The 25,110-nt window shown below is 43.5% G+C and overlaps 1 protein-coding gene across 1 annotated transcript in view; it reads left to right on the forward strand.

The window, feature by feature from the left end:
• LOC129836153 (heparan sulfate glucosamine 3-O-sulfotransferase 1-like) overlaps nt 1-15,533 on the forward strand; it is a 31,805-nt gene extending 16,272 nt beyond the window's left edge. The window contains exon 2 of the mRNA XM_055901992.1: nt 14,051-15,533. Coding sequence (XP_055757967.1) covers nt 14,240-15,145 — 906 coding nt within the window. The 5' untranslated portion in view covers nt 14,051-14,239 and the 3' untranslated portion in view covers nt 15,146-15,533. The remainder of the gene's footprint in view (nt 1-14,050) is intronic.
• Nucleotides 15,534-25,110: the final 9,577 nt, after the last annotated feature.

Raw genomic sequence — 25,110 nt, forward strand, 5'->3', positions numbered from 1 at the left:
GAAATGTCTTCAGTCAATATGTATATATATTCAATCCCAAATGAGTTCAGGAGTAAAAATGTGCTTAACAAGTCCCATAATAAGTCGCATGGACTGTGTGCACTCTGTGCACAATACGTGTTTCTGACATGATTTTTGAATGACTACCACATCTCTGTACCCCACACATACGATTCTCTGTGAGGTCCCTGAGTCGAGCAGTGAAATTCAACCACAAACACCAGGGAGGTTTTTCAATTACTCGCACAATCCAACAACACATGACGGAGTACCACTCTCCATATTTTCTAGCATAGTGGTGGCTGTATCATGTTAAGGGTATGCTTGTAGTTAAGGACTGGGGAATTTTTCAGGTCAAAAAAAGACACGGCATGGAGCTAAAAACAGGCAACATCTGCTTTCACCAGACACTGGGAGATGTCTGAATTTGCCATTCAGCCGAACAATATGCTAAAACGCAAGGCCAAAACTATGGTACGCTGGAGTCGCTTACCAAGAAGACTGTGAATGTCCCTGAGTGGCCGAGTTACACTTTTGACTTAAATCTGCTTGAAAAGCAATGGTCAACAACCAATTTGACAGAATTTTTGAAAGAATAATGGGCAAGTGTTGCACAGTCCAGGTGTGGAAAGCACTTAGACTTACCCAGAAAGACTCACATCTGTAATCGCGGCCAAAGGTGATTATAATATTTATTCACTCGGGGTTGAATACTTCTATAATCAAGATAATAGTATATATATTTTTTGGGGGGGGGGATATATTTGTTTTTACAAATGTTAGAATTTGCCTTCCACTTTGACATTCGAGTATTTTGTGTAGATCTTTGACAAATAATGACAAATCCCACTTTGTAACACAGCAAAATGTGGAAAAAGTAAAACGGTGTGAATACTTTATATGGTAAAGCATGCATATATTCAAATCAAGCTGAAGATGGGTACGACCCAGAGCCATGGAAGATAAATATATGGCTCTGGGTAGACCGGTCATCCATTTCCATGTCTGTTTTAAGCTTATTGTTCTCCATTGTTTCAGTGTGAGGGATGTTTATTGGCTGCCAGTCAGTGAAGGAAAAAGTACCCAATTGTCATACTTGAGTAAAAGTAAAAATACCTTTTTTAAATAGAAAATTACTCACGTCAGTCACCCAGTAAAATATTACTTAAGTAAAAGTCTAAAAGCATTTGATTGTAAATATACTTAAGTATAAAAAGTAAATGCAATTGCTCAAATATACTTAAGTATCAAAAGTAAAAGTATAAATAATAAAAAATTCCTTACATTAAGCAAACCAGACGGCACAATTTAGATTTTTTTTTTTAAATGTACAGATAGCCAGGGGCACACCAACACTCAGACGTAATTTACAAACAAAGCATTTGTGTTTAGTGAGTCTGCCAGATCAGAGGCACTAGAGATGAACAGGGATGTTCTCTCAATAAGTGTGTGAATTGGAAATTTTTCCAGTCCTGCTTAGCATTCAAAATGTAACAAGCACTTTTGGGAGTCAAGAAAAATGTATGGAATAAAAAGTACATTTTCTTTAGGAATGTAAAATATACACTCCCCAAAAAACAACTTCTGTAAAAAAAATACTTTTAGGTACTATTTAAGTACTTTACACCACTGCTGCCAGGGTATCTAGTCATTTCACAAATACACAAATGGTCAGTACTTGCTAGTGGCAAACTCATTGGAAATACTGTACGTATTAAAGTGTTGTAGGCTATCCCCATTTGCATTCTGACATTTGGCTGTATCATGGTCCACAGGGAGCACTCTGTTACAGGCGCGCACATGCATGTACACACACATACAAACACACACGGAGTTCCAGCCATAAACGTTGCTAGCTACAGATGGCGGTGGGCAGACGGGTGTCTAATTGGGAGATGCTGTTCGCAACAGTCAAGCCGACTGCAGTTAAATGAACGAAAGAGCTCCACTCCACCATAGACTTAACCAGAGAGAACACAAGATTAGAGTTAAAACACCACAATTAGTGTCTGCGCTGAGGGCATGTGTGTCTGTACCAGTTAATTGCAGTTTACCAGCAGCACATAATGAATGCCTCGGCTGACATGTGGGTGCGGATTAGGTCGCCGCCTTACTCACGCGCTACAGAAATAGCCTAATAGCTGGCGCTCCTCGCTTTTCACCCAGCTAGTGCTGCCGACAGCTCCCCAATTTCAGCCAAAACAGAGAGATTTTCTTCCTTCGCCCTGCTTATTGTCATTCAAAAATCAGCATATGGAGTGGAGATGTGGGAAGTATGTCGTAAGTGGTGCCTTTTTATAAATAGAATGAAAATATTATATTTCTGTGTGTGTGTGGTACCATCTTCATCGAGAGAAGGACATCTTGGGACGCTGGTTGTTTGAAGACTGGGATCACGTTTTGTTGATGGAGTGTTTTGTGGGTTTGAGTTGAAGCAAAGCGTGCATCAATTATTGGGCTACTCTGAACTACTACTAGTCTGGCAAGCCAGGTTTCACACGATGTCGAGTGACAAGTTCAATGTCAAGATGGTGCCGACAATGGTCGCCCTGTTGCTAGCTCCCAGGGAACTTTGCAGTCAGTCTGTTTATTTTGTGTTCTTTTTTATATTATTTGATCAGAAAGTTTCTAGTATAATTAATATGACAGACAAGCACTTCTGGACATCAGATCGAAGATTAATCACCACTTTACAGAGCTGGATCCTTTGTCTGGACTAGCCGAAGCAGTTTTTAGTTAACCTTTGATTTAACTAGACAAGTCAGTTAAGAACAAATTCTTATTTACAATGACTGCCTAACCCAGATGACGCTGGGCCATTTCTGCGCCGCCCTGTGTGACTCCCAATCACGGCCAGTTGTGATACAGCCTGGAATCGAACCAGGGTCTGTAGTGAAGCCTCTAGCACTGAGATGCAGTGCCTTAGACCGCTGCGCTACTCGGGAGCCACAGTTCCATTCATCAGGGGAGCCTTTGTCCGATTTTTAAGGAAAGGGCAAACCACCCTTCGCTTTCTACTACTTGCTAATGTACAGTCTCTGGACAATAAAACTGCGAGCTCAGAGCGTGGACCTCCTACCAGAGCGATACGAGAGACTGTGACTTACTCTGCCTTACAGAGACTTTGTTGACAGTGGAGGTTCTTGATCAAACTTAAAGCGGTTGAGTATGTTTCATGATAAACAACCCATGGTTTGATTGTAGAAATGTACAAACCCTTAAGAGTTTCTGTTCCCCTGACCTGGAATACCCCCCCTCCCCCACAAGCCGACACTATGCTGGCACTCAAGGAATTACACTGGACTTTGAAAAAATCAAACACCGAAAATCCTGAGGCCACATTCATTGTAGCCAGGTACTTTAACAAAGGAAATGTAAGAAATTCTCCCGAAATTTCACAAATACATTCTACTATGTCTCAGACACAATATGCATGTGGCAGGGACTTCAGACAATCACGGATTATAAGGGAAAACCAGCCACATCGTGGACACAGACTTCGAGGAAAACAACACTGAGCCGCCGACATGGGCCCCGCTGCTGACGAGTACTGTGGGCTCCCGTTCTCTGTTGCCGACGTGAGTAGGACCTTCAAGCGTGTGAACCCTCGCAAGGCTGCCGGCCCAGAAGGCATCCCAAGCCGCGTTCTCGGAGAATGCGCAGACCAGCTGGCTGGAGTGTTTACGGACATTCTCAACCTCTCTCTTTCCCAGGCTGTCTTCCCCACTTACTTCAAGATGGCCACCATTGTTCCTGTACCTAATCAAGCTAAGGTAACTGAACTAAATGACAATCGCCCTGTAGCACTCTGTCATCATGAAGTGCTTTGAAAGGCTAGTCAAGGAACATACCCGACGCACTGCACACCATCCTATCTCACCTGGACAATAGGAACACCTGTACGAGACTGCTGTTAATCGACTGCAGCTCAGCTTTTAACGCCATAGTGCCCTCCAAGCTCATCACTAAGTCCAGGGCCTAGTGATATTAACAGGCCATCAGACTGTTGAACGGCCCTCACCAGTCGTCTACCAGGTGATGCACACTCACTCATACAAAACACACACGCAAGCTATCATACTCACTCACACTCACACGCACACATGTTATAGAGACATTGAGCCACTGGACACTGTATTTAAGTTCAAGTTTTGTCACATGCACAAGTACTGTTAAATGCCTTTATTGCTAACTAAAACCCCCCAAATGCAATAATTAATAACAATGTATTACTAGAAATATATATGAAATACACAAAGGAGGTAAGTAAGCTTACTATATACAGGAAATATTTTAATTTCAATACCATATGTGCAGGGATAATGGAGAAATGGAGGTAGATTTGCGTTGGAGTGACAGTGAGTATGTAGGGTGTACATAGAGTTCAAATATTGAAATAAAAGGTCAATAAAGTTGCAAGGTGAACTTGGTTCGTGTAGCCATTTAAATACTGTATCTCTGACATAGCTCATTCTAATACTTCTACTATTGTACATTGTATTTTAGTTAGTTTATACACACCGCATATTTATTTTTATACTGGATTCTTGACATACTGTAACTCACTCTAATATATCTACTGCTGTACATATTGGTTTTACTATATCTTGTGCAAATTTCCCCTGTGTACATATGTATAGATTGCATTTTGATTGCTGCTACAGTGCTATTTGGATTGTTAATTGGATTCGTCCCGCCGTTCTTGATTTCTTGTTTCTTTTGTATTTATTTTACAATTGAATTATTTGTGTACTTGTTTGACATTTTACTGCATTGTCAGAAGCTAGTGACATAAACATTTCGCTGCACCCGCTGTAACAGCTGATAAACTGTGTATGCGATTAATACACTTTGATTTGACAAACCGTTTAGCTGCTAAGTGGGTAGAAATGGCCAAATGTTTACTTTTTGGCCACCAGGGGGCGCTGTAGGTACATTTACATTAGTCCAACGCAAATTTGATGAGAGAGCAAGTCTCCTACCAACCCCCCTCCCGCCCTCTCTCAAGTCCCTTCTTGTGTGACCTTCGCATGTCCGCTGCTTGCAAAGAGTGTCTACAAGGAATGTTGTAAGAACCTGGGCTATTGAATAGCTTGTGTACTGTACTCTTTCTCTGGCGCTTAATGATTTAAAATATATACACTGCTCAAAAAAATAAAGGGAACACTTAAACAACACAATGTAACTCCAAGTCAATCACACTTCTGTGAAATCAAACTGTCCACTTAGGAAGCAACACTGATTGACAATAAATTGCACATGCTGTTGTGCAAATGGAATAGACAAAAGGTGGAAATTATAGGCAATTAGCAAGACACCCCCAATAAAGGAGTGATTCTGCAGGTGGTGACCACAGACCACTTCTCAGTTCCTATGCTTCCTGGCTGATGTTTTGGTCACTTTTGAATGCTGGCGGTGCTCTCACTCTAGTGGTAACATGAGACGGAGTCTACAACCCACACAAGTGGCTCAGGTAGTGCAGCTCATCCAGGATGGCACATCAATGCGAGCTGTGGCAAGAAGGTTTGCTGTGTCTGTCAGCGTAGTGTCCAGAGCATGGAGGCGCTACCAGGAGACAGGCCAGTACATCAGGAGACGTGGAGGAGGCCGTAGGAGGGCAACAACCCAGCAGCAGGACCGCTACCTCCGCCTTTGTGCAAAGAGTAGCACTGCCAGAGCCCTGCAAAATGACCTCCAGCAGGCCACAAATGTGCATGTGTCTACTCAAACGGTCAGAAACAGACTCCACGAGGGTGGTATGAGGGCCCGATGTCCACAGGTGGGGGTTGTGCTTACAGCTCAACACTGTGCAGGACGTTTGGCATTTGCCAGAGAACACCAATATTGGCAAATTCGCCACTGGCGCCCTGTGCTCTTCACAGATGAAATACAGGTTCACACTGAGGACATGGGCACATGTGACAGACGTGACAGAGTCTGGAGACGCCGTGGAGAACGTTCTGCTGCCTGCAACATCCTCCAACATGACCGGTTTGGCGGTGGGTCAGTCATGGTGTGGGGTGGCATTTCTTTGTGGGGCCGCACAGCCCTCCATGTGCTCGCCAGAGGTAGCCTGACTGCCATTAGGTACCGAGATGAGATCCTCAGAGCCCTTGTGAGACCATATGCTGACACATGCACATTTGTGGCCTGCTGGAGGTCATTTTGCAGGGCTCTGGCAGTGCTACTCCTTGCACAAAGGCGGAGGTAGCGGTCCTGCTGCTGGGTTGTTGCCCTCCTACGGCCTCCTCCACGTCTCCTGATGTACTGGCCTGTCTCCTGGTAGCGCCTCCATGCTCTGGACACTACGCTGACAGACACAGCAAACCTTCTTGCCACAGCTCGCATTGATGTGCCATCCTGGATGAGCTGCACTACCTGAGCCACTTGTGTGGGTTGTAGACTCCGTCTCATGTTACCACTAGAGTGAGAGCACCGCCAGCATTCAAAAGTGACCAAAACATTAGCCAGGAAGCATAGGAACTGAGAAGTGGTCTGTGGTCACCACCTGCAGAATCACTCCTTTATTGGAGGTGTCTTGCTAATTGCCTATAATTTCCACCTTTTGTCTATTCCATTTGCACAACAGCATGTGAAATCTATTGTCAATCAGTGTTGCTTCCTAAGTGGACAGTTTGATTTCACAGAAGTGTGATTGACTTGGAGTTACATTGTGTTGTTTAAGTGTTCCCTTTATTTTTTTGAGCAGTGTATATATATATATATATATATATATGTCTTTTTCATACATTGAAATGAATGTGTCATGTTAACACTCTCTCCATAGAGTTCTGTGTAAATATGTTTTTTTTTCCTGTATTCTGAAACATCAGTGTAGCAATATCCAGTAAACCACAACAACCCAAGAGTCCAGAGTTTATTAGGAACCAAGCGGAAGAAAACAAACAAGGAAGGAAGGAGTACATGGACATAAGAAAATGTCACTTTTGTTTTCTGTTGCGCAAACAAAAGTTTTGCTACAATGTCTTAATGAACACAACCCAGTCTTTCTTTCAGGTCTGTTTGCACGGTTTCCTTTTTTTTTAACTAGGCAAGTCAGTTAAGAAGAAATTCTTGTTTTCAATGACACCCTAGGAACAGTGGGTTAACTGCCTTGTTCAGGGGCAGAACGACAGATTTTTACCTTGTCAGCTCAGGGATTTGATCTTACAACCTTTTGGTTGCTAGTCCAATGCTCTAACCACTTGGCTACCTGCCGTCCTTATACCTCATACTGTTGCTTAGGGCTTATTCAGACTGGTGGGAGTTGAGAAAAGTCTGTGGACTCTACTTCTTAATTTACCTTACCTTTGGCCATGGCTTGGCAACTCTACATTCTGGCTGAGCAGCAATATTTACAGTAAATATCACATTAGTCCGCATGTTTTTAACTAACTATTAATCAACTATGTTGGCCTGTTCCTAGGCCGTCATTGTAATTAAGAATTTGTGTCTTACTAAGTTTTAACCTAGTGTGTTGGTGTGCCTGTGTAATAGAGAGAAGATATTTATTGTTCTTTCCTAGCATGTCAAGGAACATTAACAAAGAAGTGAGCCTCCAACCTCCCATCCCCTTCTCCAACCATCCAACATGTCTCCACCCAGCCACCACCCTCCCCATACCATCCCTTCCACGTGGGCCTAAATAGACATTCTAATTGTTTAGACATGTCTATAGACAAACTGTAAACCAGGCTAGGGTCAAGGACTCCAGTTCTTTCGCGATGAAGGCATCGTTTGTGTGTGTGTGTGTGTGTGTGTGTTTTTGAAGTTGTAATCAGGCATCTAAGAGGGAGAAAAAGAGAGGGTGTTTGAAATGGAGAAAGCTGACAATTAGTCTTTCTGCTTGTACTGTAGATGAATCGGCACTGGGTTTAAAGGTCTTGTAACAACTCGCTATGCAGACGACAGTGACGGCAGAATGAATGAGATGGGGAGAGCGTAAGAAAGATGGGAGGATGGCTCCATGCCCTGACCTCACTGTGTGTGCGAGCTGCAGTTGGTTTTGATCATACCATCTCGTCAGCAAGAAGAGCGGTGGTGCGTTTTGATTGGGGGCTTGAGTCCCACCTCCCAACATAATCTATCGCCACACTCCGCTGGCGTCCGGTCCGCTAGGCTATTCTTCACCGCGGTAAAAAGCCCCTGGAGCCTGGCCGAGGGCCATCCGGCACAGTACGACCCAGTGGCCCACAGAAAGGGCCCGTCTGTACAGTACAGTGTAGTCTAGCACAGTTCAGTAAGTGTCATGATTCGTTTTTCTGAATGGCTCGTTCATTTTAGTCTTTAGTTGGACCTGCTGGCCTCAATGAATTCTACAGCAGTGTTATTAATATGCGCTCCTCCGGTGACTCCGGACACGTGCTCTGACAAAGAACGGTTGTATATGCGCACAGGCGAAATAGATGAGGCTGCAGGCAGCATAGAGAAGAAAAATACATGTTTAGAGCTGATAATTGATCGCATGGTGCAATTAATTTAATGTTATGATGGACACTTTGTGGAGCCAAAACATACACAGCTTCTGCTCAACAAACTCGAACTCAAAAACTAATTGTTTGGGGTGCTGCAGTTCGCAAATAATGTTGTGCTCCTCATCCTCACGGCAATCAAGCAATTAATTCCGCCTAGTCGTTCACAATCTAGTCCAGTTGCGGCCACAACTACACCTTGTTTGAAATGTACAAAAAAATAATAATATTTGCCTAGCAATCAATAAATGTACATTGTTTTTAAGCACACTTGTACACGTCTCAGTCACAAACGACAGCTCCAATAAGCCCCTTATGGTGAACGGCATGTGATCGAGAGAATCACGTTTCTTTCTAGTTTTCAGTTCATCGTTCACCGGTAGAGGGTCCTGCATGCTCTGGGCGTTACCGACTCAAATTAACGAAATTAAGCAAAATATGTATTTTTTTGGTGTTGTTGACTGAACGAGTCAAAAGTATCACAGTAAATAGACTAACTTCTCATCACTAAGTGCAGTGTGTTACACACACGCGGTGGCACCTTAACTGGGTGGCACCCGGTGGCACCTTAACTGGGGAGAACGGGCTCATAATAATGGCTGGAACAGAATAAATAGAATGGTATCGAACACATCAAACACATGGATTCCATTCACGCAATTCCAGCCATTATTCTGAGCCGTCCGCCACTCAGCAGCCGTGTGTGTGTGTGTGTGTGTGTGTGTGTGTGTGTGTGTGTGTGTGTGTGTGTGTGTGTGTGTGTGTGTGTGTGTGTGTGTGTGTGTGTGTGTGTGTGTGTGTGTGTGTGTGTGTGTGTGTGTGTGTGTGTGTGTGTGTGTGTGTGTGTGAGAAAGAGGGCATACCTACATATCAATAGTAATACCCTGCAACTGAACCAGGCACAAAAATGATACTGTTTTGATTGCACAAAGGGCTTGGTAATCAAGCTCCATAGAATCAATAATTGTTCTGGATGAACAGATCTCTGAGGTGTCATTAAGAAAACTAACTCCGCAGTACAATACCTGCTGCTCACCACATGTTACCGAACGGGGAACCCACTGAATATGAATGAGGGTTTGTTCTGGCTCCTGCCTTAGATATAGCTGGCTGGCTGGTTTGAGTAATTAGTGGGAGCTGGGTTCCCGTGAAGCAGAAAACCTGTTGTTTCTCCCGCTGTGCCTGCTAGGATGATGAATAGCAGGGTAGAACCATGAGCTTTGCTGGCTCAGGCTCTCAGTGGCAATGCTATGAGAAGATAAGCCACAGTGTCTGCAGCCACTGACAAACTGTAGAATGAGATCACAGGTCAGTGAATCGTGCCGTGTGTGTGTGATAGTTGGGTCATTTGTCATAGGTAGGCGTAGCTAAACGATTGCGGATGTAAAACATGAAGCTGTTTATAGCAGATTCTTTTTCAGGGCGAGTACACTAACTTGCCATAAGAGTTAGTGCCTTCGGAAAGTATTCAGACCCCTTGACTTTTTCCACATTTTGTTACGTTACAGCCTTGAATTAAATTGTAATCTACACACAATAACACATAATGACAAGGCAAAAACTTTTTTTCTGAATTAGCTAATTTATCAAAATTAACAAGTTTGAGGTCCTAAGCAGGTTTTCATCAAGGATCTCTCTGTTCTTTGCTCCGTTAATCTTTGCCTCGATGCTGACTCGTCTCCCAGTCCCTGCCTCTGAAAAACATCCCCACAGCATGATGCTTCACCGTAGGGATGGTGACAGGTTTCCTCCAGACGTGATGCTTGGCATTCAGGTCAAAGAGTTCAATCTTGGTTTCATCAGACCAGAGAATCTTGTTTCATGTTCTGAGTGTTTTTTAGGTGCCTTTTGGCAAACTCCAAGCGGGTTGTCGTGCCTTTTACTAAGGAGTGGCTTCCGTCTGGCCGCTCTACCATAAAGGCCTGATTGGTGGAGTGCTGCAGAGCTGGTTGGCCTTCTGGAAGGTTCTCCCATCTCCACAGAGGAACTCTGGAGCTCTGTCAGTGACCATCGGGTTCTTGTTCACCTCCCTGACCAAGGTCCTTCTCCCCCGTTTGCTCAGTTTGGCCAGGCGGCCAGCTCGAGGAAGAAAGTTGGTGGTTCCGAACTTCTTCCATTTAATAATGATGGAGGCCACTGTGTTCTTGGGAACCTTCAATGCTGCAGACATTTTTTGGTACCCTTCCCCAGATCTGTGCCTCGACACAATCCTCTCGGAGCTCAATGGACATTTCCTTCGACCTCATGGCTTGTTTTTTTTCTCTGACATGCACTGTCAACTGTGGGACCTTATATAGACAGGTGTGCCTTTCCAAATCCTGTCCAATCAATTGAATTTACCACAGGTGGAGTCCAATCAAGTTGTAGAAATATCTCAAGGATGATCAATGAAAACATGATGCACCTGAGCTCAATTTCGAGTCTCATAGCAAAGAGTCTGAATACTTATGTAAATAAGGTATTTTTCTTTTTATTGTGCAAAAGTTTCTAAAAAAACTGTTTTTTTCTTTGTCATTATGGGGTATTGTGAATAGATTGCTGAGGAAATTGTTTTATTTAATCAATTTTAGAATAAGGCTGTAATGTAACAATGTGGAAAAAGTCAAGGGGTCTGAATACTTCCCGAAGGCACTGTATATTTTATCTTAGTTGTTTTACTCAGCCAACTACAACGTGACCTCTTACCTAGTTCGGGACTGTAAATCGATGCCAGTGTCTTGTCTGTAACCTTCCAGTACTCCCTTTCTCTCTCCCTCAGCATTCAGTCCAATAGTTTTAGTTAAATGCTCTCCCAGATACTGAGATTGTGTGCCGGGCAGCTGTGTGACGAAGAAAGCCATGAAGATATGCATCAAGTCTTGAATAAAGCAATGCGGCCCAGCGGGATGTGAAACAATGGCTCATTCCAGGTGACGGTGTGCTGAGAGGGAGTGAGGGGAATTGGATAAGACAGGAAGCGCGTCTGGCTGCCTGGCTGTTATGTTAGCATTGGACTTGGCAGCTCTCCACCATTGAAACACTGACGGGCAAGCTCGCCTGTCACAGCGCATAAGTGGCTCCCTGCACAGACGTTTACAGTAGAGCACCTTTTCTCTACCCACAGTGCTGCAGGGCAGGTCCAGCCCCCAGGGCTGCATTCCCTAACCCCAGTCCCCATACCTAGCCCCTGCCCCAGCAGCCATACCTACTCCTAGTCCCAGACCTCATATCTAGCCTCGACTCTATACATTGCCCAAGCCCTTAGCTACCTAGCCACAGCAGGTGATGCTGGTGACCAAGCTGGTCTGCAAAACCATGCCCAGGTAGCCTAGTGGTAAAAAGTGTTGAGCCAGTAACCGAAAGGTCACTGGTTCGAATCCCCGAGCCGACTTGTGCCTTTTGAGCAAGTCACTTAACTCTAATTGGTCCTGTAAGTCGCTCTGGATAAGAGTGTCCTGCTAAATGTCTTAAATGTAAATCATTATCATATTTACCAGCATGGTCTATTGCCGTTAGCTTTTTAGAATAGTTTGTTTCAGTATATTTTTACCAGTGGTGTAAAGTACTTAAGTAAAAAATACTTTAAAGTACTACTTAAGTCATTTTTTGGGGGGGTATCTGTACTTTACTGTTTATATTTTTGAGAACTTTAACTTTTACTCCACTACATTCCTAAAGAAAATTATGTGCTTTTTTAACTTCTTACAATTTCCCTGACACCCAAAAGTGCTCGTTACATTTTGAATGCTTAGCCGGACAGGAAAATTGTCTAATTCACGCACTTATCAAGAGAACATCCTTGGTCATCCCTGCTACCTCTGATCCGGCAGACTCACTAAACACACATGCTTCATTTGTAAATTATGTCTGAGTGTTGACCCTGGCTATCAGTAAATAAAAAAACAAGAAAATTGTGTCGTCCGGTTTGCTTAATATAAGACATTTTTAAATGATTTATACTTTTACGTACATTTAAAACCAAATACTTTTACTCAAGTAGTATTTTACTGGGTGATTTTTACTTGAGTCTTTTAAGGTGTCTTACTTGTACTCAAGTATGAAAATGTACTTTTTTTTGCGTATACATTGAATTAATTCAATCTTATGCTACACAAACATGATTAACATATCGATTTTTCTAAACAAATCCAATCTGTTAGTTGGACGTATTGCAACCATTGCTAAAATGGTTGTTCCTGTTTTAGATGGTTTAGGTATTGTCATTTATAAATCTTTCTAACCCTGGCAGTCATTCTGAATGCAGATTCTTGGATATCCCCACTCTGACTGGATCCCAATAGGAATAAAACATAATTTTGCAAGCTGAATTGATGCTAGTTTTGCTGGTGACCGGCATGTCTAGTATGCTTGTGAACAGCTTAGTTACCAGTGTCCAAAACACAGCGACGGCTGGTCACCAATGTCCTAATCTCGGTTAACACAGAACGAAAGTATGATTTAAGTTCTGGGTCCATACGTGTTGAGAAGAACTAGAATGAGGATCTGAACCGGAAGGAAGAGCTCCGTCCTCTCTCTCTGTTAGTTAAGGGCAGGTCTATGGGCAAAATGTTCCCTCCTGTTCCGGAATTCGAAAGATTCTAACACCTACGAAAGTGTGATTTTATTTATTTTTGTCCAAATAACCAGTGACGGAAAAAAACGAACACTTTTAACTAATAGTACTGGATCTCACGCATCACGTATCGTGACAGATCTATGGTATCATTCATGTTTACGCAGTCTGTTCACGAGAGACTACCAGGGTCCATAACACGGCGGCGGCTGGTCACCAGCATGACTAGCCTATGCTGTTTTTTTTCTCAGCAGTGAAGCCTATTTTCAGCCGGATAATGATTCTGGGAGTTTGTTTAGAGCCTTACCATGACCTTTCGGTGGTATTTGATGTTTATGCAACAGAGCAGTTGTTTTGACTTGCATGGAGGAATCGACCTCTCCCTTAGTTTGTTATCCCGGTGAAAGTATTTGGGAAGACTTAAGGTCAGGAGGATTTAAATGTGATGGCTGTTCAGAGTCTATCCGGTATTATTAAATCCTAGTCCCCCCTGGCCTAGTTCTCTTGGCCTTGTCTTTGATCTTGCTTCACATGTATAGAAAATCAGAAGGTACAGTAGCCAGAACTTAACGCTTCTCTTATTTCTACAGTCACACTTTGTCCTTTACGCTTAACCCCCGGCTGTCTTCATTGAAATGTTCCCGGGTGAACGTTAAGTGTATTGATTCGAGTGAGGATTATGACCCCTGGTAAAACAAAATGAAGTAGTGTGGCCTCTGTTTTGGCCCAGAGCCAGGCACTTGCATAGTTCATCCCAAAAAATGTGTCTGAGAGATCTAAATATTTTTCAGCCAGTGAAATTATGCCAGTGACTCCTGATATGGAAAGGGGGGAGATGGAAGGAAAACATTTGAAACAGAGTGAGATGAATAATAATAACCAAAAGAGAGGAAATTCTTGAGACAGACTTCTATTAATTACTGGAAAGCTTTGTCAGGTTAAAGAAATTGCCTTGGGGTTATACTAGCTTTTCATGACAATCAAATGGGAAGACCTAAGTACATTTTTTTCCCTTCTGTCTCTACAGATGTGCTCTGGACTGGCTGTGATTTCTCCTCCTCGTGCTCAATGGCAGACGAAGACAGCCGCTCCGTTCGTGTGAGCTTTGATCACAAAGAGATGGCTCTGATCCACAGCTAAACCTGATCCACTGCTCTCCTGTCTCTCTGACCATCTCCCCTCCTCTATTTTTCTCTCCTCGTCAACCTCCCTCACCATGGCCTGCTTGTTGCTGTCAGTGTTCCTCCTGGTTCTCCAGACCTATGCTGCCCCATCAGAGTTTGTTCAGAGTCTGGATCTGGGCCCTGGACTCACTGCCAATGTCACTCTGTCACCACCCCCGGGGACTAGCAAACATGCCCCCCACAGCATCATCATTGGGGTGCGCAAGGGGGGGACACGCGCCCTGCTGGAGATGCTAGATATCCACCCTGAGGTAGCTGCCGCCGCCACAGAGGTGCACTTCTTCGACTGGGATGAGAACTACGCCAAGGGCTTTGACTGGTACCGTGAGCTGATGCCCTATTCCTACCCGCACCAGATCACAGTGGAGAAGACGCCAGGCTATTTCACCTCTTCCTTGGCGCCAGAACGCATCCGTGCCATGAACTCCTCCATCAAGCTGCTGCTGATCCTGCGGGACCCAACTGAACGCGTCATCTCGGACTACACCCAGGTCTACTTCAACCGCCTGGAGAACCACAAGCCAGTGCAGGCCATTGAGAATCTGCTGGTGCGCAGCGGAGCTCTCAACACCCGCTACAAGGCCATCCAGCGTAGCTTCTATGACGTGCATATGCGGAACTGGCTACGCCACTTCCCTCTGGAGCAGATCCACATTGTTGATGGGGACACTTTGATCCGGGACCCCCTTCCTGAGCTGCAGAAAGTAGAGCGTTTCCTCAACCTGCCCTCCAGGATAATGTCGTCCAACTTCTACTTCAACCAGACCAAGGGGTTCTACTGCATCCGGAGTGAGGGGCGAGAACGCTGCCTGCATGAGTCCAAAGGGCGTCCCCACCCGGCCGTCAACAGTACCGTGCTGCAACAGCTACGCTCCTACCTCCGGGAGCACAATCGTAACTTCTACCGGCTGGTGAAGCGCTCTTTTGACTGGCAGTAAGACAGGGCAACCCTCTTCCTATGTGGACTAGTTCCCCCTGGCCCACAGAAGACTTAGGAACCATTGCCCTGTTTAAGGACTGACTGACCACTATTAAAGGGGCAAAAGCACTTTAAGAACTCTGACACCCAAACACTCCTGTCAATTGCCTTTTACTCTGCTCTGGTGTCAGCAGAGCAGTTCCACATTTACAAAAGAAAGCAAGAACTTAAAATATAAGCTAACGTGGAAAAATCGCCAAGCTTGATAAGTCATTCTCTGTACTGTACCTAACAAAAGTGAAGTGATGCAGATTGCGGCAAAACAATGTTGTGAACCTGATGAATTTTTTTCTGCTTTGTTTGATATTCTTGTACTTGACAATAAATTGTTCTGCTTTAAAAATGTACATGTGGAACGGGAGCTCTTTCTCATTTTGTTTCTTTGTGCTGTCCTCCAGATCCTAACCGGAGTTGTTTAGTCCAGCATGCTAAGGTAGACAGAGCCATTAGGATAAGCCTTTGATTCACTGCCGTGGAAGAAGGACATTAATGCATGGAAATGGTTGCCCTCGAGCGCCACTTTAGTATTACAGAAATCACTAATGGTTTGGACATTGAAGGTAGTGCCTGCAGCAAAAGGGGCCGAATCGCGAGAGTCAGCAAGCTGAAGTCAGAGCTCTTCCTGTATTTTAGCACTGTTAAGTGTTCAACAGTTTGATCAGGCTGCAGAGGCAGCCAGTAAATCAGATGCGTATTGTAGTAGTTCTCACTGGAGTTGTGATTATTCAACATAAACAGAAGAGTAGCAATTACTATTTTCATCGTGATTATTATCCTCGTTGATTAGGCTTTAAAGAGCAGGCAAAGCCAGGGAGACCACTGATGATTATGTGATTTCCCTTCTGTCTGCTGGCTCTGACAGAGGCTAAATAAGTTCTCCCACCCCAGGGGGGACAGCCATCGATGCTGGTGGCTTTATGCCTGGCCAGTAGGAATAAGGGGTGTGTTGGTCAGTCCACACAAAAAAATATGAACCAATGTTTTTGCACTCAATCTTACCATCTCACATTTACTGATACTTTCTTGTGTTTATTGATATGTCATTAGTGTATTCAACTGTAGTCTTGTTCTAAGGTTCCATCCAGCACTTGCTCTCAGAATACTCAGTATTCTATTTTGACTTAGAGGAGCTGGTAGTGTTTCAAAAGTAATTTGTCATTGCAGTACTGGACCAAGGGACGTTATTGCCCTATGTCTTCACTAGGGGGCGCATAGGTCCTTCAGGAATAGTATGGTGTGATGTGTCTGGACATGCTCTTTCAAGTGTTCCCCTTGTCAGTGGTGCAGGTGAAGAGGCTGTGACAGGGAACCAGTGACCCTTGCCAAGGCCTCGCTGGGGCCTGCCCCATCACGTGTGTTTCATGTGCCTGTTCACCTGGAAGAGAACACCCTGTCCTGCCTCCACAAGGAGGCCCTGTCCAGGTCACTGAGCCATCTCAGCCGTGTGTGTACATGCTTCCAGCCCGCACAGCACCCACCCACCAACACCTTGTCTGACTGTAGACACACTCCTGGTGTGTCATGCTTTGTGTAAGTTTGAGTAAATTATAGCTCTATAAATGTTTTGTATACAAATGTTAGATTTCTGTTCTTTTCATTACTCATTTGCATGCTTGTAAGAGGGAAAGGCATTTTTACAGGACTTCTAATACAAACCCACTGCCAGATCAATGAATAACCTTGTCTGGAATATATTCCTCTATCAACTGATGCTCCAGAGTCTAGACCGCTGCTTCACCCATATCACAGCAGTGACCATCGGCACTGGACTCGAAGCTCCTTTTCAATACAAAGCTGGCTACATGGTACAACAAGTATTTTTAATTCAGTCATGTCTGAGTGATATTCAGCCGTATGAATCTCTCGGCTTTTTCATGTTGCAACAACAATGTCCCCAGAGGCGAGCAGGACGGTCAATTGTTGCATGTTGGGTTCACTGCAAACAGCCTTGAGGGAGAGATGTTCTCAGAGACGTTAACTCCCCGTAGATCATCACCTTAAACGACCTCTTTCTCATGCAGGTTGATTGAGAAATGAACAATGAAAGGTTTCACCTTTTTTTTTTTGTGTTGCTTTGGGGAGGGTTGTGTGTTATTTATTTTTGGGGACATGGGAAGGTAGTGCTTTCCCCCCCCCTGGTCTGTTTGCTCTTTTGCTGGTTTTACTATACACGTTCTTCCGTCCTAGACAAATGTCCTCATCTGCTTTCATGCGCCTTCCCTATATCAAGGTGTTTTGGTACTTCCCTTATGCACTACGCTTTTCCCCACACTAACTTTTTACTATACCACAGGTCAATATAGTCTACCAGTCTGTCTGGCCCTCTATCCACCAGTCATAGTGACAATAGAGGTACAGTAGGTGGATTGTTTGTCCAGATCTGCAATAGGCAGCAGCAATCTAGCAATCAACTAGCAATCATACCACATTATAAAACCATTCAGAGCTGCACACATTTTCAATATGACTACACAAGAACGAATAGAAATGGGCTAACTGATCGGCAGTGGAGAGGCCAGATACATCATTGTGCATGAAAGAACAGTGAAGACATGACATAAGCAGCTCAGAAAGCTCCCCTCTTGATCTTGTTCAGGGACAATACAATGATCCTGACCCAGACCTAGCCTACAACACCACAATGCAATGAATAATTGCTTCATTGTTTTCAAGTGAGTTCAAAATTCTAGTCTAGGCTGTAAACTGCAGTGAAAAAGGTAATTTGAAAAACGGCCCAAAAAGTCCTGTGATTTCAATGTTTCATTCTATTTGGATCAGTTGTGGGTCTATTCTCGACAGTTTATAAGGTCTAGAAAGGCACAGTAGCAGGCCAGTCCGGCTGTATTTTTACTTTGAATACTGCGATGTGCTGTCTGTTGTGGGCCGGGCAGGCCCAGTTACTCAGGAAAGCTTATTGCATGCGCCACTCTGCCTCCTCTCCAATCCGAGCGGCTATTCCTCTCGCACCTTGAACCTAAGACTTCAATATAGCCTAAACACTGTGTCATTTTAACTTCTAAAATGTGTATTACATTTGATGTAGGGCATAATAAGCACAAGCAGTCACAATGTGTTAATCTGATTAGGCTACTTCGTCCGAAATGTAACTCCAGCATCCGCAAAATGGGTTGACAACGACACCCTAAAGACTGGCAAGTGCGCTAGTCCAGTGTCACTTTTGATTATGCCTGCACATCATGGTTCACCAGCAGCCCCAAACATGTAAAGAGTAAGCTACAGACCAGCCAAAACAAGCTTGTACAAATCTTAAGCAGCTATGCAGGCCATCTGTGGAAAAAAATAGTACTATTAAATCCACAGAATTATCAGACTCAACCCCCAGGTACCTGCCAACTATTTTTAATTTGTTAGAGATGTCCACCAGCATTATACCAGTGCCAGATACTCTAATATTCACTGTTTTTAAACGTAAGACTATTTGGTAAAAAACAAATTGTTATATACAGGTGCTGTCGAGTAGCACAAACTACTGTACCACAGCAACACAAAGCCATATCAACCTTAAAACCACTTGGCTAATGATTGAATGGTATAACCTTTTTTTTTGCCTGTATCTCTGTAATGTGTCTGCATCTATGTAATTGTATATGTATTTTATGTAAAAATAGAGACCATAATGGAAATATTTCCCAGACTTTTAGTGCTGAGCGATTTAACCAACATTTCGTTTTTTTTCCCTTCTATTATTAAACAACTAATTGACTGACTTTGGTTCAATTACTTGAATTCCATTTTGTTTTTTGTTTTGTTTTCTCTAGAGAGAGATCAAATCATTCATGAGAGAAATCATGTCAAGAGCTATGTGGGATGCTGGGCTGAAGGGAATTGTAGTTTTCGTTAAGCAACTATTTAACCTAGTTCAGCGTAAGAACGTGGTAATTAACTACAATGACCATAATCTATTGCGCCTGTTTTTTCCGGCGCCGACCTAGATGGATACACTTTTACGCCTGCTAAGAATGCAAGAGTAGGGTGACTCGCTTAGCGGCTCTCGATCACAGGGCACCAATGAACACCCACTGTCCAAATAAGGGATATCTCTAGGGCAGGGGAATTAAACTATTACTCTACAAGGTCTGGACCTTGCTGGTTTTCCGTTCCACCTGATGATAAATCGCTGTTCTATCCTGCCGAAAAAGTGTAGAACCCAACAGCTGTATGTTATTCATGTCGTCGTTCAGCCACGACTCGGTGAAACATAAGATATTACAGTTTTTAATGTCCCGTTGGTAGGATATACGTCCTCGTAGTTAGTCTATTTTATTATCCAGTGATTGTACGTTGGCTAATAGGACCGATGGTAAAGGCAGATTACCCACTCGCCGTCGGATCCTTGCAAGGCACCCAGACCTACCTCCCCGATATCTCTGTCTCTTTCTCCTGCGAATGACGGGGATGAGGGCCTTGTCGGGTGTCTGGAGTAAATCCTTTGCGTCCGACTCATTGAGTAAAAAAAAAAAATATTCCAGTACGCGGTGAGTAATCGCTGTCCTGATATCTAGAAGCTCTTTTCAGTCATAAGAAACGGTGGCAGAAACATTATTTACAAAAGAAGTTACAAATAACCATAATAGCACAATTGGTTAGGGGACCGTAAAACGGCAGCCATCTCCTCCAGCGCCATTATCCATTATCCCATCAATTGTTGAAATAAGTAAATCAAATCAATGATCAAAGATTTTAATTGTTAACTGACACAGACATTGTAGCAGTAAGATCTGAATTATCTTTGAACCAAAAGGTTGTAAGTTCAAATCCAAGAGGAGGACATGTTAAGTAATAATTACTGTATGACTGAGCATGTACAATGTAATCATGGATGTCAAAGTGTGTCAAATATTTAAGTTGAAAACACTGTTCAATGCACGATGTGTGAATATCCCTAACCTTGCCAACGGACAAAATGAGTTGTGAGTGGATCAGTGGTTCACTAACCATGTCCATCAAGGTCCTGATAACAAAGTGTGATGTGTAATGAAACTTTTTTTGGGGGGTGGGGGGGGGGTGGGATTTTTATTTAGGACCATTGGGCAATGTCCTGACAACTGATACACAGAAATGCAACGTTCCCATGAAATGTGTCTAGAACACTAATAAACAGGACCCTGTCTTTCAAAGATAATTCGTAAAAATCAAAATAACTTCACAGATCTTCATAGTAAAGGGTTTTAACACTGTTTTCCATGCTTGTTCAATGAACCATAAACAATTAATGAACATGCACCTGCGGAACGGTCGTTAAGACACTAACAGCTTACAGACGGTAGGCAATTAAGGTCACAGTTATGAAAACTTAGGACACTAACGAGGCCTTTCTACCGACTCTGAAAAACATAAAAAGAAAGATGCCCAGGGTCCCTGCTCATCTGCGGGAACGTGCCTTAGGCATGCTGCAAGGAGGCATGAGGACTGCAGATGTGGCCAGGGCAATAAATTGCAATGTCCGTACTGTGAGACGCCTAAGACAGCGCTACAGGGAGACAGGACGGACAGCTGCTCATCCTCACCCTCAGACCACGTAACAACACCTGCACAGGACCGGTACATCCGAACATCACACCTGCAGACCAGGTACAGGATGGCAACAACAACTGCCCGAGTTGCACCAGGAACGCACAATTCCTCCATCAGTACTCAGACTGTCCGCAATAGGCTGAGAGAGGCTGGACTGAGGGCTTGTAGACCTGTTATAAGGCAGGTCCTCACCAGACATCACCAGCAACAGCGTCGCCTATGGGCACAAACCCACCGTCGCTGGACCAGACAGGACTGGACCAAAAAGTGCTCTTCACTGACGAGTCGCGGTTTTGTCTCAGCAGGGGTGATGGTCAGATTCGCGTGTATCGTCGGGCCGTCATGGTCTGGGTCAGTGTGTCACAGCATCATCGGACTGAGCTTGTTGTCATTGCAGGCAATCTCAACGCTGTGCGTTACAGGGAATACATCCTCCTCCATCATGTGGTACCCTTGCTGCAGGCTCATCCTGACCTGACCCTCCAGCATGACAATGCCACCAGCCATACTGCTCATTCTGTGCGTGATTTCCTGCAAGACAGGAAAGTCAGTGTTTTGCCATGGCCAGCGAAGAGCCCGGATCTCAATCCCATTGAGCACGTCTGGGACCTGTTGGATCGGAGGGGGAGGGCCAGGGCCATTGCAACAATTTTCACATGTCTGTGGAACCTGTTCAGTTTATGTCTTAGTTGTTGAATCTTGTTATGTTCACACAAATATTTACACATGTTAAGTTTGCTGAAAATCAACGCAGTTGACAGCGAGAGGGCGTTTCTTTTTTTGCTGAGTTTAAATTATGTTGTGAGAACATGGCAACCATGTTCTGTGTATGTTTGACGTGACATTGTTGCAATACTCTCCTTACACTCAGAAAACTGGACACGTGAATGTTCTTGAATCGTCCCATATAACGCATCTGGAACGTCAATGTTGTGTATTCTGAGAACATTTAAACAATGTCCTAGATAAGATAACATTCCTTTAATGTAAAACATAACTTTAACACCAGAACATGCTAAAAAAGTTTTCTAACAAACAGAATGTACCCCTAATTAATGTAAAAACTGGACACTCAAACATTAGGGGAACATTACGGGTAGCATTACAAATACATTCTCTCTCCCTAGAATTGTTAGCTGGGCTGAGAGATTGAGAGATGAGAAGAAAGAACACAAAACAACATTTCTAAACTGATCATATGTAAATGATGGAACACTGTACCTCATAAGGTTTACACCTCCGCTCTGTGTAATTAGCTATTAATTTGTATGTGGATTTTCAATTGCCTTCACAGTGCAGAGGGCTTGGTTTTTGATGTGTTCCCACAGCGGCCTTTACTGAGAGGGGGAAAGCAGCTGCATTTAGGTCACAGGGAGGGGAAAGGAGGCTTGTCTCTGCTCATCTGGGCCCTCAGCATAAAAGCCCTGTGATTTATTAATTTAGATGACAAGGGAAGATGTAGATGTTAGAGTAGTAGGTGTAAAATCAGGGGCACACAGGGTAAATGTGCGGTAAAACCTCACTGGCTGCTGTAAAAAGCCAGACTGTGTTTATGAGAGTAACTGAATTACCGCTCATATTTAGCCCCCCAAAAAAGTATTCCTTACCATACCGTCTTATTATACCGTTTTCTGTTAATGAGTGGAGAGCGTGAAAGTCAGACATGCTGTGTGGATGGGTGTTTGTGTGGATTAGAGTAGGCCTACAGTCAAGTGCACCTTTCACACTGATGTTTCCTTGTGTGGTCACTGGGCAATTCTCCAATGGGCTTTCATCTGGTGAATGGATGGGCTCATCCACACTAAATGTTCTCAGCATAATGTCTGAATGTTGATAGATCAACTCTGTTCTGGTGTTGAAACCCCTCCGTCCTCTCTCTTTTCTCCACTTCACCATTCACCCCTACCCCAGGAGTTCCTGTCTATTTACATTCTGGGCTGGCAGAAATGTGGCGGGAGGGATTTCCACTCCAGAATGAGAAATCAGTTCCCATCTGAGCGAACTGTTTAGCTTTTAGTCCTGCTTGGATTTTCCCTCTGCCAAACAACAACAGTCTGAGTGAACAGGCTAGTAATGGCAAACGGTATCATCTCAACGCAGGGTAAAGACGTGAGTAAGACCTTTAAGCAGGTCAACATTCACCAGGCCGCTGGGCCAGACGGATTACCAGGACGCGTACTCAGAGCAGCTGACCAGCTGGCAAGTGTCTTCAATTACATTTTCAGCCTCACCCTGACCCAGCCTGTAATATCCACATGTTTTAAGCAGACCACCATAATACATGTGCCCAAGAACGCCAATGTAACATGTCTAAATGACTGTTGCCCCGTAGCAATCATATCTGTAGACATGAAGTGCTTTGAAAGGCTGGTCATGGCTCACATCAACACCATCATCCCAGACACCCTGGACCCACTCTAATTCGCATAGGGCCCGATTCAGACTTAGGAAATGTACGCCTTTCCAATGCACTTCTTAGTAGTTTTTAGTAGGTATTCAGACTTTCCTTATGCAGGTGCACAATGGGCTTTGCATGTGGTTCCCTTGCGCACACTGAATACAATTTACTCAACTGCTGAAAACACTACCAAATTGCTGGCCACCAGATTTTCTCGTGGCGTTTTCATTCAATAGAGTTTTCAGTACATTTATCTAAAGCCATCCCTTTAAATTTGGTGTACCATTTTTTTGATAAACAAATTCTCGACAGACTCACAAAAAGGAGAGAACGGTTCAGGATATTAGGGATCAATTTAAGAAAGCTATGCAAATATGCATATTTGTCACCTTAAGCACTAACTAATCGTTAAAAAAATACTCTGATCTTGTATATTATTAAGGGTTAAACTATTTCTGAATAACACAAAAACTCATTTGGAGAGCCTTTACGCAACAAATATATTGGTAAATCAAAAATAGTGGTTTAATTCATCCTGAATAATGATATAAATCTACCCTAATTATCCTCACTATTAATGGAACTGTGATGGCAATCGTTGAGTCATTGTGAAGCGTGCTCCAGGTTTAAACTGCTACGTATGGTTTGCGTTCCACAATCAGTCACATAGGCTACATGTACCAAATTATTGCACAACTTGTAATACATTAGCCTGATATGATCCAACATTGCTAGTGGTCCTCTGGAACATGAACGTGACAGAGGAAAGAATGGTAAACTAACGATGTAATGGAACTAACACACAGTGATTTTTAAGAAGTCAATGATTTTTATACATGTATGCAGGTAAAACTGACTGCCTACCGATAGTGGCTAATACATTACACATTGTACAAAATGCTGATAAGTCTAGGCGTATAATTAAAACATTCTAGAAATCATGAATCAACTTGACAGGTTCGGCGCTATCATTTGTCATTTGCGCATGGCTACAGAAGCCTATAACCAGCCTGGGTCTCAAAATTTCACCCCAAGTTATGAGTCCAGCGTTTCATAACCTGCACTGTGGGGAAAGGGATATGTTGATATGTCTCAGTTTGCTGCCATATGACTGGTTTCACATTTTGTCCCCAGCGATCATAAGGTAAAATATAACTAAAATAAGTCAAAAGTTTGGACACACCTACTCATTCCAGGGTTTTTCTTTATTCTTACTATTTTCTACATTGTAGAATAATATTAACGATAGCAAAACTATGAAATAACACACATGGTATCATGTAGTAACCAAAAAAGTGTTAAACAAATTAAAATATATTTTATATTTGAGATTCTTCAAAGCAGACACCCTTTGCCTTGATCACAGCTTTGCACACTTTTGGCATTCCCTCAACCAGATTAATGAGGTAGTCACCTGAAATGCATTTCAATTAACAGGTGTGCCTTGTTCATTTGTGAAATTTCTATCCTTCTTAATGCGTTTGAGCCAATGAGTTGTGTTGTGACAAGGTAGGGGTGGTATACAGAAGATAGCCCTATTTGTTAAAAGACCAAGTGCATATTATGGCAAGAACAGCTCAAATAAGCAAAGAGAAATGACAGTCCATCATTACTTTAAGACATGAAAGTCAGTCAATACAGAACATTTCAAGGACTTTGAAAGTTTCTTCAAGTACAGTCGCAAAAACCATCAAGCACACTATGATGAAACTGGCTCTCATGAGGACCGCCACAGAAAAGGATGACTCGGTTACCTCTGCTGCAGTGGATAAGTACATTAGAGTTAACGGCACCTCAGCCCAAATAAATGCTTTGCAGAGTTCAAGTAACAGACACATCTTAACATCAACTGTTCAGAGGAGACTGTGAATCAGGCCTTCATGGTCAAATTGCTGCAAAGAAACCACTGCTAAAGGACACCAATAAGAAGAGACTTGCTTGGGCCAAGAAACACGAGCAATGGACATTAGACCAGTGGAAATCTGTCCTTT

Source organism: Salvelinus fontinalis, chromosome 37 (genome assembly GCF_029448725.1).
Source record: "Salvelinus fontinalis isolate EN_2023a chromosome 37, ASM2944872v1, whole genome shotgun sequence".
Classification (NCBI taxonomy): domain Eukaryota; kingdom Metazoa; phylum Chordata; class Actinopteri; order Salmoniformes; family Salmonidae; genus Salvelinus; species Salvelinus fontinalis.